We start from the raw sequence: 18,523 nt of genomic DNA, 5'->3' as shown, positions 1-18,523 counted from the left end.
TTTCAATGCAATCACAAATCACACCCAGGTACCGTAAAGACAACCAGGAGGCAGTGCAGAAAGGCCAAGCAGCAAGTGTGGGGGACTGGACGGGGGGTCCTGGTGTCCTGTTTGACTCAGAGGAGCACCAGGCAGCCAGTCAGCATAAATATGCAGGAGGAGGGGAAGGTTAGAAGAGGAGAGGCGGCAGAGGAGGTTAGCAGAGCAGAGGAAGAGAGAAAGGAACAGGGGAAGGTTAGCAGAGGAGAGGCAGAGGGACAGAGGAGGAAAAAAGGAAAGTCTTGAGGAGCTTACGGAACTCAAGGAGATCCGGCTCACGGCAGAGAGCGGCAGGCAGGCCATTCCAGAGGGAGGCACCTGCAGAGGAAAGAGATCTACCACTGAGCCTCTGTTTGGAGAAGCGACTCACCCGCAGAGAATTGGAAGTAGATGAACGGAGGGTTCTTAGGAAGAAATTGTTGGAGATAGTATGGGCCCCAGCCCCGGAAAGCCTTGTGTACGATGCAGAGGGTTTTGAACTTGATCCTTGCAGGCACTGGGTGCCAGTGGAGGGATATCAGAGCTGGAGAGTTTTCAGTCCATGGGCTTGAGGACAAGGATAAGATTTGTGGTCCTGTTCAGGATGAGTTGTAGAGGGCAAAGGGTAGAGTTAGGTAGATTGAGAAAGAGGCTGTTGCAGTAGTCCAGCCTAGAGAGAACCAGGACTCTGGAGACAGCGGGCCTCTGGGGGAAGGTGAGAAAAGGAAGATTACCTCTGAGGCGGTGCAGTTGGCAATGTCCGTGATGTGTGGTGAGAAGGATAGAGTGGAGTCAAAGATGAACCAACGGGGTGAGAGCATAGGGCCAAAGGACGCCGGCCAGAGAGAGGGGAAAAGCAGGAGCAGGGGTCCCAATGCGAAGGATCTATGTCTTGCTGGCATTAAGGCAGAGATCATGAGAGGCACACCATGCCTAAATAGCGGAAAGACAGTCAGGGATGAGCAAGGAGGAGGCAGAGGTTAGCCTGAAAGAGAGTTGCGTGTCATCGGCGCAACACTGAAAGTTAGAGGAAAAGTTATGGATCAGGGGGGCCAATGGGGGAAGATAGATATTGAAAAACCAGGGTGATAGGATAGAGCCCTGGGAACACCACATGTGGAGAGAGTGGTGGAGGAGAGGAAGGACTAAAGTTCAACCTGGGAAGGTCGGTCCAAGAGGAAAGAGTATAGCCACGCCAGAGCCTGATTCGTGATGGCCAGGGTATCTCGGAGACTGGTGATTAGGATGTTCTGGTACACCATGTCAAAAGCAGAGGGGAGGTCAAGGAGAATGAGGACAGAGGGAGAGTTAGTGTCAAGATTAGAGAGCAAATCTTCACAGGTGTTCAGGAGAGCAGTTTCGGTGACTCTGGCTGCTCTGAGGCCAGACTGATGGTCATGGAGACAACCAACAGCTTTGGCATAGAGGGATAGCTGGAAGATAGCCAATTTCTCCAGGAGTTTAAACAGGAAAGGAGTGATCAAGATCGGGTGATAGTTTTCCAGATTGGAGGGGTAGGCATAATTTATTTTAGAAGGGCGTGCTTGGGAGGAGAGGGAAGACTCCAGTGGCGAAAGAGAGGTTGCAGAAATCGGCCAAGGCTGGAGCGAGAGAGTCAATGTTGTCTTGACTTTCATAGACCAGACTTGTCTGGAAAGCTCATCAGGTGTGACAGGAGAGATTTGAGTGGAGAAGGAGAGGAGAGGGGGTGGCCATTGAGGGCCTGAGAGACGTAGAGGGTGGGAGGGGAACAGGTGAGAGTGAGGACAGGATGTGCTGAGTTTTAGTAGTGAAATGAGAAAACAGGACCAAGCAGAGGGCCTGGGAGGGTATAGAGGAGGAAGGTACTGCAATAGGATTGGCCAGCCCATTGCAGATTTTGAATAGTTTGGCTGTGGTGTTAGAGGCTGCGCAGATGCAGACTTGGATATGTACACTCTTTTTAGAGAGGATGGAGAGTCTATATTTCCTTTGGAGTAGGCAGCAGGCCAGTTTTTTCAGGGGTGTAACTGAAGCTCCCCATTTCCATTCAGCGTTTCTGCACTTTCATTTCAGGACAGACAGATCAGAGTCATACCAAGAATTGCACTTTTTGGCAGGTTTCATGCGGATCCTCCTGACAGGGTATAGCACTGAAGGGAATGGTCCTGCTGTGAACTGGAAACTGGACAGTCTAGATATATACACACAGAAAATGTGTTCCCACACAGATTTATTTGAAGTCAATAAATCACCAGTATTTAAGCATCCTGGTCATGCATTAATGTCAATGAATCACACTTGTTTCGAATATTCAAGCAATCCAAAGCAATACTGATGTGAATGAATCTAGAATGGGATGATTTATTTCATACACAGAACAGCCAAAGAAAAAAATGAAGACTATACAGAACAAAAGTAAATCAAATATGTTCACATCAATGTAGGCTGTACAGAACAAAGATAAATCAAATGTGTTCACATGATAACATACATATGCAAACACAACATGGCAAACAACAATAAGTTATACAGACAACTGTATGTTGGATGCCTACTAATCAAAAGTAAATACTAAGAAACATGAGTCAACATGGCAACAACATACATAGGCTTATGAAATGATTTTAGTAAACAATGGCTAGGGTCTACGCCAAAAGCTGAAGGAAATAAAGTCGTAGGACACAAATATGTCAAGGTGGCGTTTCAGCAGAGTTACTTGGAACTGCCTTCTTCAGGACCAAAAGCCAATAGTGGACCCTGTGGATATGGAAAGAACAACATCTCAGTCTTGCTGTACCACAACTTAAATTGAAAAGGAGCAAAACTCACAAATGCCATGGTATTGCGAGATACGAGATACGAGGACAAGAGAGGAAAGAGGGTGGGGTTTCACCGCTGAACACGGAGACATAGTGTCAGCTCTTATACTCAGGACCCATGCATATAAAGATGTGGAAATCAAATGGAAGTGAACATCACTGGAAGATGTGACACCCGGAGGCCAAAGGTGAAAAAGGGGTTGTCAAGTTGAGCCCACGTTTCAGTGTCCAAGTGGAAATCAAGAATGAAAAAGGAAGAGCTGATAAGCCGCCGCCTGTAATTTCACATGGTGATGGGCTGTGAAAGCCAAAGAAAATAAATGAAAAATAAATGAAAAACAGGTATGTAAATTGCCGTTGGGTGCCCACGTGTAGTGCGCAATAAATCTGCTGGGTTGCTAAAAGTGGCTAAGAGAATGTAGGGAAAAGTCACCCGAGCTAGCGTGCTGCTTACCTCAGAAGGATTAACAGGTGAAGCATGTTTGCCTAGTGAAGCTTGATCACGAGCAAGCCAGGCAATGTTGGGCGGTATGCACAGGTGCTGTATCCACATTCCTAAAGTATGAGTTGTTTTGTGGAGTCCTGATAAGTGAGGATTGCGAGAGGAAAAAGGAAGGGATAAGCATGTCAGCAGGGACACATCTACGCTATGAGCTTCGGGTCCCACCGCAAGTAGCCTGCCACCCGCCAAGAAAATTAACAAAGCTACCAGAGCCCATACGTGCACAGCGATTCCCGTGACACTAAGCTGTAGCATAAGTAAATCTATCACAGCCGAAAACCTCAAAGTAAAGAGTCGCGCCGGCATCCAGAAAACATGGCCATAAATGAAAAAAGAAACTAAACAAGGACTTACCAAACATTTTAGCGAGCTTCAAAAACTAGAAGCAGAAAGAAGACTATAGCTGCCATTTACTTAACTATGAGGAGCACGGGGATGCCAGGTTTACATGATTCAGGGTGCTGTCGACTGATGTAAAATTGCAGCCGAGTCATTTGCAGAGAAAAAACAAAGAGGCAGACTACCAAAAAGGGGGCTGAGGGGTTTGTTTGCTAGTAGAGGAAGGCCAATAGGAGCAAAGAGCAGCCCGTGGAATAGGTGCCTTTACCATAAAGACATTCCATTATTCAGGCCACATTCAATGCTATTCAGCCTGAATATCCATCTGGCTTCTTTAGTAGCCAATATATTGCGTGGATTGGGGGCATTGGTCACCGTATCAAGGATCCACCAGTAATGTCATCGGCTGAGTGGCCAAATTCCATGAAGTGACATACCATGGGGGCTGTAGCATTTCTGCATCTGATACGTGGCCGAAGTTTGGTATTGTTTTACCGACATATTTCAGATCGCATGGTCATTTAATGCAATATATTACCCACAATGTTTTCCAATTCGTGTGCTGCCCGAGTTCCCATTTTTTGCCAGCTATGTCGAAACAATTTTTGCAGAATTTGCAAACAAAACAAAACTCACATGGAAAGTGTCCTGTGAACGGTCTGAGGCCCCAGCTTGTGATGGTTGACCTATTGGTTTTTGATTTGGCATGTACAAGTTGGTCTATAAGGTTTTTCTGGTGTTTGAACGCAAACATCGGTGGAAGTATCGGCATCGGCAAGGATGTCAAGAGTGTTAGAGATAGAGTGGTGAAGGTTGGAAAGGGCTGTGTCACGATGGGAGTCACCGGCAGGAGTGGGTGGTGGATAGAAGGTGTAAACAAAGACTGCTACTGACACTCGCTGTTAAGATGGATTTCTGAACTCTGACCTGGAGGGGCAGAGGTTCGGAAGGCCAGCCTAGTTTCTTGGAACAGGGTAACCTCTGGACAAGGCAGACAGGTGGTAAAAGGTATGTCTCAGGAAGGGTGAGGGTGACTGAAGGACCTAAATGAGCACACAAAGCAAGGACACTTACAAATTACTCCAGACAGGTGTTATATCAAAAATATAGACACATTTATTACAAGGCCTTTGTAACATAGACCATAGCAAAAGAATCACAGTAACACTAAGTAAACCAACACAATACTATCAATACAATGTATATACAAGACAATTGGGGTCTGAAGGGTTAAATGCACAAAATATGTCGACAACCTAGAGGGGAAGGAAACAGGCAGTACAGATAGTCTTTAGGCCCTGTTCGACATCGACAATACACCTAAGAGGCAGTCCAAGCCCTAAGAAGAGAGGAGCCTTGTGCTCAATAGTACATGCAATGCAAGCGCACGCGGTTGTTCCAATGGGCAAAATAGGGTCTCTTCAGGGGTCTCTAGCAGCTCGAGAAGGTGGATGAAGCGATGCAGAACAAGTTCCCGCTATTCAAGAAGGAGCACCACTTGAAGGCAGAGGCAGTTCGAGAGTTTGGGATGGAGTTGCTATTTTACAATAGCAGTGGAAAGGAGAGGGGCCCCCAGGGGCCACTCATGTGTAAAAATGGGCCCTTGCGCTAGGGGCCACCGGTTTCGGTATGGAGTACTCATGGTCCCCGACACAAGCAGACCCAAACTTCGCCAGTTCAGTCCACTTCACTTGCAGGTTTGAATGCAGCAAAACGGACGTCTCAGCACATTTCAGTTCCTGAGATACAGCAATGTTTCCAAAACGGGACAGTGGCGATTTCTCTGCTCCGGGACCGAGGTTCACTGCAGCAGGCTTCAGGGGCAAGAGGGTCACAAATGCAGCAGACTTGAAAAAGATGTTGCCGTGGCAGGGCAACACGGTAGCTGCGTTCACTCCGGTCCTAGCACACTCGTCTCACTTCAGACCTGGGAATGTCAAGTGTATGAAATTCGGTGTGAGGGTGCCGGGGGCACAGAGCTAGCAGTATACCAAGTTTCGAGGGCCTCCTCGAAACAGCAGTGGTGACAGAGCAAAGCAACTGGGTAAGCTGGTCAGCCCACTGGTTGACCCAGGGACACTTCTGAGAAAGCTTACTTGCAGGGTTTGATGAAGGTGCCGAGAATAGTTGTTCCCACTATTCCAATGGTTCCAAGCATCTTCGCAAACCTTCTAGGACGACCAGATGCAGAGGGGTCCCACGGGACGACAGCGGGCTCAGGGTGCCAAACCTTCCAGCGGGTCACCAGCGGTTCCTCGACTCGGCTTCGTAGTTGCAGGATACTTGGATCCTATCCTTTGTTCAGTGAGAACTCAGGAGATCGACATGTTATGGGTGTTTTTGGCCTCCTCTTATCCAAAGTTTCCTTTGCGTCAAAACAAAGAGAACTCAATGGGAGATCTGCTCATGAACACACACTCCACACGTGGACCAACCACGGACCACGGTGGTCCCAGTCATTCATGGCACTCCAGACTCACTGGCACCCAGGATGTGCATTAGACTCAGACGGTCCAGCCCACATCCTGGAGGCACACCCACAAGGCATGCAGAAGCCCGCGAAAGCATTGGGTTTTGCGGGAAAGTGCATGACCAAATAAGGACTGACCGGGTCGACTCAACCTGGGGAAGTTGAAGGGGCAAGATGGCCAAAGGACAGGACAAAGAAACTCGTGGCCTGGCCATTTTGGAGTCAGGCTACCTATTCATGCCAAACGCGGTTCATGCGGTTAACATGGCAGGAAAGGGTTAAAAATAATGTGAAAAGATAGCTGCCACCAGTCCTGTCAGAATCGCTCCGATGTCGTGCAAGGAGGAGAGGGCTGGAGCCTTCTCCCCCCACCTACAGGCCCCCAGGTGAAAAGCTGAGACCTCAGCTGCCCCCACGCTCTGAGTGAGCAAGGTGGGATGATTTGCAGTTACTGCCTGCTTTTGCCATTACAATTATCATCACTTGCCCCCGACCTGCCTAAAATGCCCTTTTTTGAATTTGGTGCCCTGAACACCAAGGAATAGGGTAGCTGCACCACTGGCCACCATTGACCACAATGCGGTTAATGGCCGCAGCTCCGACAACACCTAACATCCAGGAAGTAGCCCAGCAGCGCTTGCAGCGTCTGATTAGCTGTTCCAGCCTCCACTCACCCTCGAGCTTACCGATAGGCGGTAGCCGAAAGGCAAGCTAAAGGGCCTGTCTCCGTCAGGCAGAAAAGAGGCAGGTAGCCCCCTGCTTCCACCTTTTTGTAAGTACATTTTGTATTATACAGCAGTCCTGCAAACCTGCCAGCACCGACCTCTGCTTCAGATTGTCCGCGCACGAACGCCTACCCGCTTTTTATATATTCTTGTGGACTTTAAGTATGCCAGATCATACCTGATGATTTGCATCGTTCTTTTCCAATAACAGCCGTGTCATGTATGCTCTGCTCTGCTGACTTGTTTGCCCAGTGACATGCAAGGAGGGATCGCAGCGCACACCGAAATGACGCTATAAGTAAACGTACGCTGGACTTATTACACGGTTGTTATAATGTTTTCCAAGACTAGCGCCACAAAGCAATGTTTACACTAATCATGCTTGCCAACAACACTGCTTCTACCCATTATGACTATCACCCTGCTAAACTCCGTAACTCGCCTACATTATTGTCGGATTGCTAACAATTCTTACAAGAGCTCCCGATCAGCACAAGAACATAGTGTTCTAGTCTGTGTTAGCAGTCATCTACCTGGTCTGTCTAGCTCAACTACCACTACTTACAGTGAAGCCTCTTAGCTTAACTGATCTAGCTTTAGTGATAGCTCAAGCGCCCAGTAAACGCATTGTACCACTATTTGCCTCCGGTGTTACTGCCAGATGTCTAGGCGCTACACACCTAGTACAACTAAACCACAGTTATCCCAGCATACTTAGCTATATTCTGTCGTCAATAAGAGCTGATACCTGTACCAACCCAGTCTCCCTAAGGTTCGTTGTGTGCCATATTCCTAGTTACTACAATTATTAAAAGTCCTTGGCCTGTGGGGTTGCAGTACCTGGTCATGACACCAACTGAACTCTGACCCCACCTTCATTTGTAGATATATGCCTATGTTGTCCTAATTCGGTGTTGAATTCTGCCTATTATACCCTTGCTGCACCTAGCCTAATATACTTACATTAATCCTGCTTATTGTGCTCATGTTGATCGTAATTCATTTTACATATGTTGAACCTAGCCCTGCTTATATGGATTCCCAGATCTATTTTGCCTCTGTTAAATCTAGCCTACTGTGCACTTGCTGATTCCTGACTTCTCTGCCCCTCTATAGACTTGTGTAATCAATAACTATATACAGTTACCACTAGCATTGATTTACCTTTGCAGCTAATGACTTAATGTTGAATTGCCTATTCTGCTACTGCATTGCTGTGCCACACCTGAACTACATGCCTGCTAACAATTGTTGACCACAGTGACTGCCTTGACTATTACTATATTGAAACACTCTACTGAACTGCTGCTTGTCCGATATGCCTCAGTGCTAGGCCAGTCGTCCAGATTTGCCAGTATTACCAATCTCTAACAGAATGTACCTACGAGGTATATATTCAGCACTGCTGGGAGTAATTCTCCATCTTATCCACTCAACCAGCCACTTAAGCCATACCTTCAGCTCAGCCTCTACTGACATACTATCCTGACACCATGTCTCACACCCATTCACCAACACCACTCACCCACCCATCTACAACTCCCCACTTATCTATCCCGTGCAGTCCCTCTGCTAGAAATGGCAGACTGCGTACCAGGTTAACCAAACTATATGACCCTCGTGCCAGGAACACCCATCATTCCAAGCAGATTAACTGGACTTCACCCGAGTACATAGCCTCCCCTACCATTCGACCAATGAACAGACCCACGTGCAACCCAACTAATACTGCGGTCAAGCACAAGCCTCACAATTTAGCCACTCCACTTACCCCCACCAAAACTTTCGCCCCTCCCATTAGAGGTGCCTTAATAAATGCACGCTCTATAGTCTCCCATGCAACAGACATTGCAGACCTCATCCTAGAAGAAAAATTTCTAGCCATTACTGAATCTTGGCTCCATGCAGCCGCCGGCCCAGTCCCTAATGCTAGCCATCCCGGATGACTACACTATCTTCAGAGTAGACAAAACAAAATCCAGTGGCGGAGGCCTCGCCATAATTGCCAAAACTAACCTGAACATGAGACTTGCCACCTCAGACAACCTTACATCTTGTCAATTGCTAATTGCTAAATTGCCCCTTGCCAACTCCCAAACCCTCACCATTCACCTACTCTACAGACCCCTTGGCCTTCTAGGCTATATTGAGGAGGACCTCAAAACCATCCTCACCAACAACTTAAAGAATACGTCTCGGAGCCTTCTTCTAGGCGACTTTAACTTAGGCTTTAAAGACCCCAAAGACCTTCAGGCCACAGTTATTGACAACACCCTATCGGAATTAGGGTGACACTCCCCACCCACAACAAAGGAGAACCCTTGACTGGGCCGCGGACTATAACTGCGTGGATTCCATCACCACCACCTGACTCCAGCCGTGGTCCGATCACCATCTCCCTACCTTCGCCCTCGAGGTCTCAAGCCCCACCACTAACTCCTCACTGGCCTCAGCCATCCCTACGAGAAATAAGAAAAACATTACAGCTGAAAAACTCATTCCCCTCATTCTCCCGACCCTGAACTCATTATCAGCTATCTCCAAACCCTCATTCCCTTGTAGATGGCTATAACAAAATCATGAGATCAGCACTAGACTCCATCGCACTGTTAAAACTCAGAAAGAGCAAACCTGAAAAAACACCTGAACACATGGTTCTCTCCCTATCTGAAATCTCTTAGACTCGAAAAACGTAAAAGTGAACAGGCTTGGAGAAAATCACCCTCGGTTAAGAATAAGCTGAACCTCCATAAAATAACTGCACTGTATAAAAAAGAAATTATGATTGCCAAACAGGAATCCTACAACCTGAGAATCTCACAAGCCAACTCTAGCATCAAAGAATTGTTCACTATTATCAAAGAGATGGAAACACCCATTCCTGACCTGGACACATGCGTGAAAGCAAACAATGGTGCACCAGTGTCCAAAACGCCCTTTCCAATAAAGTTGCAAGCCTACAGGTCAAAATCAACAACAAGAAAGAATCCCTAACCCGCACCGACCACGTAGCCAACACCACCTCTCCTCCTCTTCCCCATAATTCTACACCTAACCCACCCCCTCCCGATTCAGTTTTTCCAAAGTTTCCACATTAGATTTGGAACAAATTATCTTCAGCCTCAAACCCTCAAACTGCCAGGGCGATGCCTGCCCCTCACAAATCATCAAAGATGCGGCAAGAGACCTCTCACCTTTCATTGCTAAGCTCATTAACGCCTCCTTCTCCTCAGGTACTATCCCTAGCAATCTCAAAGAGTCTTGGGTCCTGCGCTTACACAAAAAACCATCTCTAGACCCCTCAATACCCACGAACTACAGACCCATCACCACCGTTCCCTTCCTGCTTAAAATATTAGATAAGACAGCGTACTCGCAAATACAACAATGTTTAGAAATAAACCACCTCCTAGGAATCCGGAAGTCAGGCTTTAGACCCCAACATGGGACAGAGATCGCACTCATTGATCTTAAAGCTCAAATCGACACCCTCGGAGACAATGGGAAAACTGCTCTACTACTTCTACTTGACCTTTCAGTGGCATTTGATTTAGTAGACCACAAAATTCTCTGCAACCACCTAGACTCGGCAGCCCACTTCTCGCAAGAAGCTATCCACTGGATTGGATCCTTCCTTAGCAACAGGTATATGCGTGTCTTCTCTACGACAGCCTCCTCAGACCCTATCCCCATCACATGTGGGGTCCCCCAGGGATCATGCGTCTCCCCTACCTTGTACAACATGTTCACGAAGCCCCTGTTCGATGATCTTGATGGTCTGGGTATCACCTACACCAATTATGCGGATGATACCCAGATCCTCATCCCGCTTAGAGGAGATTACGACAAGGATTCGGCCTTGTTGAACAGGGTGTACCTCATCATCCAGGCATGGATGGCCTCTCACAGTCTATGCCTGAATGATGACAAAACCGAGATCATCATCCTTGGCGCCACCCCAACCTAAACAAACTGGACCACAACTACGCCAGCTTCGACATAGATGGCAATTCTATCAATGTAGCTAAGGAAGTTAAAACCCTAGGGTTCTATCTAGATGCCACCCATTCTTCCGCAAACAGATTAGTTCCATGGCCTCCTCCACAGCGTACACTTGTAAATTAATAAGAGCAGCTAAACCTTTCCTGTCAACCCAGAGTTGTATCACCTTAGCCAGAGCCCTAATCCTTTCAAAACTGGACTATTGTAATGCCCTGTATGTAGGAGCTAATAAATATGTTACAAACAAAATCCAGATTCTGCAAAACAATGCTCTCAGAGCAGCGTTGAGTATCCCCAAAAAAGAACACATCTCCAACATTAGGAGAGCCCATAACTGGCTCACCACCACTGACAAAATCATGTTCAAGACAGCCTCTTTGACGCACAAATGCCTCAATAACGCAGCCCCTCGCTACCTTATCGACAGAATCAAGAGAGACACCCCCAACCGAGCTACCAGAACTGCCAACGCCAACCTACTCACAGTCCCCAGATTTAAACGATCCAAAACCGGTGTTAACAGCTTCCAGGTGAAAGCAGCCCAACACTGGAACTCCCTGCCACCAACTTTAAGGCACCGCAAACCTACACCCACTTTAGGCGAAACTACATTCAGTGGACAAAGGAAAACGACTGCTAACCTCACCCATGCTCGCCCCCCTATGTACATTTTGTAAATTACCTTTCTATATATCTGTCTATATATTGCGAACTGTATTGACCCATATACACACCTGTAATTACTGTACAGCACTGTAACCAAGCTGAGAATAACCTTGTTGCTCCTGTGCCCTGATACCCTTGGGTCTGGCATGCACTACAAATGAATAAACTAAAACTAAACTAAACTAAACTAAACTGTCCATGACACATCTGCACAGTTCATAAAAGGTCCAGCGAGAGTATCTAGGGCCTTGGGAAATGACTATAGACCCAAGTGTGCTGTATGGTAAGATACATTGCACACTTGTTACATGTTGCACAAAAGTTGCAACACGGGAAAAGAACCAAGGGAAACAAAGTCTGCCAGTACTGACTGTCTTAAGGGCATGTCAGTTGTCCCCGTAAAAAGTGAGCGAAAGCCCAGAGGAGTGCAGCTGAAGGCTGTGCTTCTCTGGCAAAGTCAGGCAATGACCATGAAGGAAGGTGACAGTGTTGGGCCTTTGCCAAGGGGACGGGAAGCTTCAAGTGAGAAGAGAGAAGGAAGTGGTCAGTTCAGGAGGGAGGAGTAGTGAGAGGATTGGAGAGGGGTATGTCTGAAGAGATGAGAGCATCCAAGGTGTGGCCGGCAGAGTGTGTCAGACCAGAGGGTAGAAAGGAAAGGGAGAGAGAGTCAGAGAGGTTGTGGAAAAGTTCAGAGTCAAGAGAGTCCAGGTGGACGTTGAGATCCGCAAGGAGGAGAAGCTGGGAGGTAGAATGGCCTGGCCAAGTGGCCTGTAGAAGGTGACCAAGGTCACAGAGAAGCCAGGAGAAACAGAGAGCCTGCAGACTAGGCATTCAAAGGAGGAGTAGATTTGAGTGGGGATGATGGAGGGAGGAATCCACTCAGGAAGGATAAGGGCCACTCCACATCCGGCCTGTTGGGCCTGGAGAGGGTCTTGTAGCCCACAGGGAACAGTGTGTCAAAACTCAAGACAGAGCTGGCCTGAAACCATGTCTTGGTAAGAGCAAGAACATTTAGATCCATAAGTTCAAGGAGGTGGAAGATGTCAGAGGAGTGTTTGACAGCAGAGTGAGAGTTGAGAGAAGCAATGTGGAGCAGGTTGACACTTTTGAAAGACTTCCAGGGAGAGGTACAGCGGACAAGGGTCCCCAGTGGAAGTGGTAGAGGAGCCTGAGAGGCAGAGAGAGGAGGAGGCCGAGGAGCCAGAGGGGCCAGGGAGGGGCCAGGGAGATATTATTATTATTATTGTTAATAAATATATCGCAAGAATAGCTAAAAACTGATCACAGAATCACGCATATGCATTCATTAGACATAAAGCACATATGCACTCACCATGAAAAAACACACTGGGTCAAATATGCATTTATATATGAAAAATATTAACATTGCCACCATGAAGACATGAAGAATACTATCATAAGCAATCTATAAGATGAATGCAACATGAACGACACACAAGTATTGCTCACTAACATAGAAACGTGACAGTAATGGGCAGCCATCTTTTCTAAAAAATAAAAAAAAAGCTGTAAAACACTTCAAGTAAACGAAAGGCCTCAAGTCTTCACAAGAAGTGAAAATGCTGGATTTACTGAAATGCAGATCCGTGCAGGGCTCATACAGTAGCTAGGGAGGGTGAGCCAAGGTCACTAAGAAATTAGGGAGGCTCTGAGCATCACAGAGAAGGCACAAGATAAGTGTTCCCAAAACATAGATGGAATACTCACAAATTAATTTAAGTCTGGAAAAGTACAACTGACCATTGTGCGCCAGGTTCAGGGTAATTATAAGTCAGAAGAACCCATGAAGAATAAGCTCAAGAGAGTTCCTAGAGGCAGAGGAAACCATAACATTCACATTAATATTAGCTAAAATACTCATAAATGCAGGGTGAATTAAATCCAAATGCGGTCCTCTCATACGTGACCCATAATTGAAGAATACTGCCATAGCCTGGGAAGGAAGGGATGATATCTTTCTTGATTTGAGACAAACAGCCCGTGGACCTCTTTTCCACTGCTCCCTTTTGGCTCATGTGTTCATGATTTGTCAGTTCCCTAAGGTTGGTCAGTGCAATGCCAACCAATTAAAATGCCTACTGACAATCCACCGATTACATATTGTATTAACCAACAGGTAAACATATATAAATGATGCAGTCTTGTTCTTATTTATTTAGAGGTGGTTTTAGGAGGAGCCATGAGTTAAGCATTATCCAATTAAAAGTTTAACCCATATAGAACATGTACGCAGTCAATTCCCCTAACCAATCATCTTATCCCTTAGGTTTCGTATCACTATCATCATTCTGATGTGTTATTGACATAAAAGATGTTGTTTTGTATGAAGAGCTCTGACATCAACATTTCTTTGTTTGTATGCTGATGTTAATAATGCTGTCTATTCCTGTTATTCAGTCCGTGCTTTTCTGGCTCCTGATCCTCTGCATAAATCTGGGTTTTTCCGGGCTATCATTACAGGAAAGCAAAGTTATAAGGGTGGGTCCCAAAACATTTGAAATCCGGATGTACATACATCGAAAACATTTTTTCTCACGGCTAAAGCTCAAACCACTGGAAAACCTGGCGAGGAGCAGCAGCCTGGTCCCCAAAGTGTGCTTTTGCAAACTTGACGTAAATCCGTCCAGTAGAATTTGTTTAAATGGGCAAAAAGTATGGCACAAAAAATGTGTGATATCTGTGTCCGTTCAGTGGACTCACTTCCTGTTTCAGTGTCTGCGGACGGCTCTGAACCAATTTGGGAGGCACATGACATTCGCGGACATCGTATGTAAGTGCCCATTGATTGGTCAATCAAAAAAGTAAGGTGCGTCAAAAGTTTGAAATGGATGCAATGTTGGATTCGCAATCTGCGCCTGTATTCCGCAGACATTGCAGTAAAAACATATTAAAAAACATAACATTACACTTGTCAAACAAATGACACAATTTCTAGGGAGGCGAGGGGTGATGAGGATGGGATGCGATATGGCCATAAAAAGCCAACAATCAGGTGTTTTTCTTCTCCTAAGTCTGCAAACACCTCAGATGTTTGGGGGCATGGATGTGATGTTCACAAACTCGACAGAAGTTCGACAAAATCCATGCATATTTCTGCATTACGGGACCGGTGAAGAGTAGTTTTTGGATGGCTTATAACTTTGGCGCCATTCAATGAAACTGAATGTAAATGTGCGATACAATATTAGACCTAACTTTGAATGAGATCACAACGTTTGGTGTTATTTCGCCAAGAGGGGGAAAAATTAGAGGGGAATGTTTGTGCGGTTTATACATTTGGTGCTATATGACGAAGCTGCGTACAAGTTTGCAAAACGATTGTAGAACCAACTTTGAATGTTTTTGCAAAGTTTTGTGAGATTTTGTCAAGAGAGGGCAAAAGTAGAGAGGGGGGGTCCCAACATTTTTAGATGGCTTATAACTTTGGTGCCGTTTGACAAATCTGCACAAAGGTTTGCAAGGCCCAACTTTGAATGCTTGTGCAAAGTTGTAATGGATTTTGTCAAGTGGGGGATAGGTTACATCATTATTCTTTTTTTTACCTACATTATGACACTTTTCAAAAAATAAAACAAGGACAGATTTGCAGCAAACGTGTGCAAGGAGCATGGGCAAAGACCCAAAAGCATGGTTTCGCAAATGTGTCCGTATTTTATTTTTTTGAAAAGTGTCATAATGTAGGTAAAAAATGTATTGTGATATATCTTTGGTGACTGAGGTATAGCGTGTGGGCCATGGCCACCAGGGACCAGCAATGAGGTTAAAGTGGGCATGGCCACCAGGGACTGGCTATGTGGTAAAGTTTTTTGAAATCGGGATAGCCTTGAAAGGGAAACAAATTTTGCTTATGGCTACAGTTCGAAGTGCTGGACGGGATTGCAGCAAACTTGCGCGAGGAGCATCAGCAAGACCTGAAAGCATGCTTTTGCAAATCTGTCCTGTGTTTTATTTTTTCCAAAGTGTCATTTGCTTAATGGTGCATGCGGCATGGCCGCAGTCCATGCCCCATGGATTTTGGAGCCTGCCCTTGGCTGCAAGCCATCAGCACTGGCCATTGGTCAGATTATGCGGGTATTGTGGACACTGGACCAGGATGCAGGCTAGGTGCAGTGGATAACAGGGGTGGTTTGGTGGGGCTGGGGTCAAAGTCGAGCCCCATGCCCAAGGCAATTTAATCATGACTTGCATCCCCAGCATGCACTGCTGAAAATGACACACATCAGTATGCACTGCAAAACATATGTTTGTGAAAGGAGGCTTATAGTTCTTTCATATATGTTAAAAGAGGAATTATTAATAGCTTACATACAGTACTGTAACATCTTGAAACATTTTCACTTATAAAAAACCATTGAAATTCACAGAAAAAATGTTAGTTTGCACTAATAAAAACCTACGGAAAATAAACATTGTTAAAGGGAAGTTATGGTTGTGAGGTAAAATCGAAAAACCAAAGAAATTCGCCAGTTATGGTAAGCTATGCACCCATAACTCGCGCCACCACCATGCACTGCTAAGACTAACACCTAGTACATCAAAGGTGACAAGACAAATGGCACCATTGATGACATCACCATGTGATATATTTTAAGAATTCTAATTCATAAACCGATATACTTCATGGCATCCTATATGTGGTTTGAGTCAATATTTGTTCTATAGAATATGTATTTATTTCTCAGGTCCAATGCGTTTTGAGAAAATCTTTCCCTTGATCAGGGGCGAATTTCAAATCATTTCTACAAAACAATACAAATAACATTGTTTTAGAAATCAAATTTCTTTTGGATATATACAAGAATATTACTCATAACAAAGATTTCCAAAGCCAATTACTAATCCATGTATATAATACTACTCTTCATTTCATTCAGAAAGAAGTCCAACCAATCAATCAGTCAATGTAGTACGTCTTCCCATGATAGCAACTGTAATGTTGTCATAAGTATTATCTAGAGAAAGGTGTAAATGCTCCCATACTTCCAATGGCAGTTAACTTATTATTCCTACGAACCCTAATGGTCCATCGATTGAGGCGGGAAAATCTGCCGAATCCGTCTTTAGAATTGGAAATGTTTTACTTAAACTGTAATGCTACTCTCTGTTTATGAGTGTTCTAATGAATATCTTTAATTAGAATAAAAGTTCTCGTTAGATTACTGCAATAAGAAATATCTCACCTCACTGTAAGCTGGTGGAGAACAAAGGGCGGTGAAAATGATCTTCCATCAGACCAGATCATTCTCCTATGTCCTCTCTGTGGCAATAAAAGTCCTAGTTTAGGTATTCTAGAGGCGCTCAATTGTTTGAAACAAACATATATTTAGTGCACTCACCTAAGGGTAGCCAATCTAAGGATCTCTCTGGTGAAACGGCCCAGGGCTCCTATTTATACCTTGATAACAGTCTGGGTATTTTGAGGATCTGTTGGAAAAAATGGTATTAAGAATGATGTTAAAAGTAACCCCAAGTTATACAATTTGAAGGGTGCTACTATTGGCGCATGCCAGGGTCCACAGTTACACTTACTGTATGGCAGCGGCTCGAAAATGCTGTAAAAGGGCAACCTTAAATAACAGCGTGATTAAACGTCGTTATGATGTCATCACGTATGATGTGCATGATGTCATATTTGTAAACAAACACTGATCCTATTCGGCAATCGCTTGTGTGATCTATATAGTGTAGGGGACTAGAATGTAATACAACTTTCCTAGGTGTGCCCTCATCCATTGTGAACGGGCTGTAAATGTGCAAACTAAAATGAATGTAATATCTTATGGTGCTGCTGTGTTCAAACGTGACCCCTAAACTACCGGGATCTCTTTTGTATGTGAAGAACTGTCCTTGTCTTACTAAGCAACAACTGCATATTGCTTAAGCACCTACTGCCCCCAAAGAGTGCACATTCTGCTTGTTCCTAGTTGTAGTAGACAAATAGTTTAAGATGTTTGAACAATTCCTGCATCATATTAGCTATAGGTAATACATATGCAAATCACTATAGTTGGACAAATATATCTGTTGGCTATATTCGATTAGCCAGGGGTCAGCCTCAATGTGTCCATCTGCCTTGTAGTGAAGCCAGAATAACTGTAGTTGGAAAAATACAATAATTGACAATGTTTAATTGGACTTGGGTCAACCTAAGTGTGTCCATCTGCCTCACAGGAGTGCAAAATCTAACTCTGGTGTTGATATGGGTAATTGATATCTCTGTTGTGCTTATTTTTCGTCTGTTTGTCCCCAGGAGTCACTGACCATTGTCCCATCGGAGTGTATTAGTCATTTACCACTAAATCCGTGTACAGTCCTATGAAAAGTGTCTGTCACCCTACGTGACTACTCATGTCCCATCATAGTGTGTTAATCCTTTGCCATTCATAAGAATGGGCCCATGTAAAATTCCTTGTTCATTCCCAGTGGAGTCACGGAGTACAAGCGGTGAATCCAATACAGTTCTCTTCATGAAAGTCGTCTTGCTAAATCGTCTTGCTAAGTCGCCTCCTCTTGGGAATGGATGTACTACTTCCAAGATGATGTATCACATCTGGGCTGCTGTGTGCCTGTTATCTCTGAAGTATCTATATACAGGGGATTTTAGGTTTGCAGTACTTAAATTGGACTTATCCTCCGTCCATCTTTCTTTTGCCTTACGTGTGGTTTTTCCTACATAATATTTTCTGCAAGGGCATCCTAATGCGAAGGCATTCTTTCGATCGCAAGTGGCATAATCATGTAATTTTATTTTCTTCCCAGTGTTCGGGTGACTAATATATTCTCCCTTAATAACACTTGAGCAGTGTTGGCAATTCAAGCATGCAAATGTCCCACTCTTGGGTTTGTGTAGTTTTTTCTGTGTTGGTTTCCTTGGTCTCTATGCTCCGATTAATGTGTCTCTCAAATGTCTACCCCTTTTGTAGGCCAGCATAGGGGGCTCACGAAAGAGGCGATGCAGGTTAGGGTCCAACTTAATCAA

The 18,523-nt window shown here is 45.1% G+C and overlaps 1 protein-coding gene across 7 annotated transcripts in view; it reads right to left on the bottom strand.

Annotated features, from left to right (window-relative positions):
* Positions 1–18,523, bottom strand: part of RNF32 (ring finger protein 32) — a 567,839-nt gene that overhangs the window by 162,345 nt on the left and 386,971 nt on the right. Inside the window, exon 8 of one of the 7 annotated variants that reach the window (XM_069647964.1) lies at positions 15,987–16,283. The exons of the other annotated variants lie outside the window; for them this stretch is intronic. Within the exon in view, the coding sequence (XP_069504065.1) occupies positions 16,278–16,283 (6 nt within the window). The 3' untranslated portion in view covers positions 15,987–16,277. Of the gene's footprint in view, positions 1–15,986; positions 16,284–18,523 lie in introns of those variants that run through there. 7 annotated transcript variants of the gene reach the window in all.

This window comes from Ambystoma mexicanum, chromosome 2q (assembly GCF_040938575.1).
Source record: "Ambystoma mexicanum isolate Mex_15411 chromosome 2q, UKY_AmexF1_1, whole genome shotgun sequence".
Classification (NCBI taxonomy): domain Eukaryota; kingdom Metazoa; phylum Chordata; class Amphibia; order Caudata; family Ambystomatidae; genus Ambystoma; species Ambystoma mexicanum.
The sequence above is the reverse complement of the archived record's forward strand: the minus strand, read 5'-3'. Positions and strand labels throughout refer to the sequence as shown.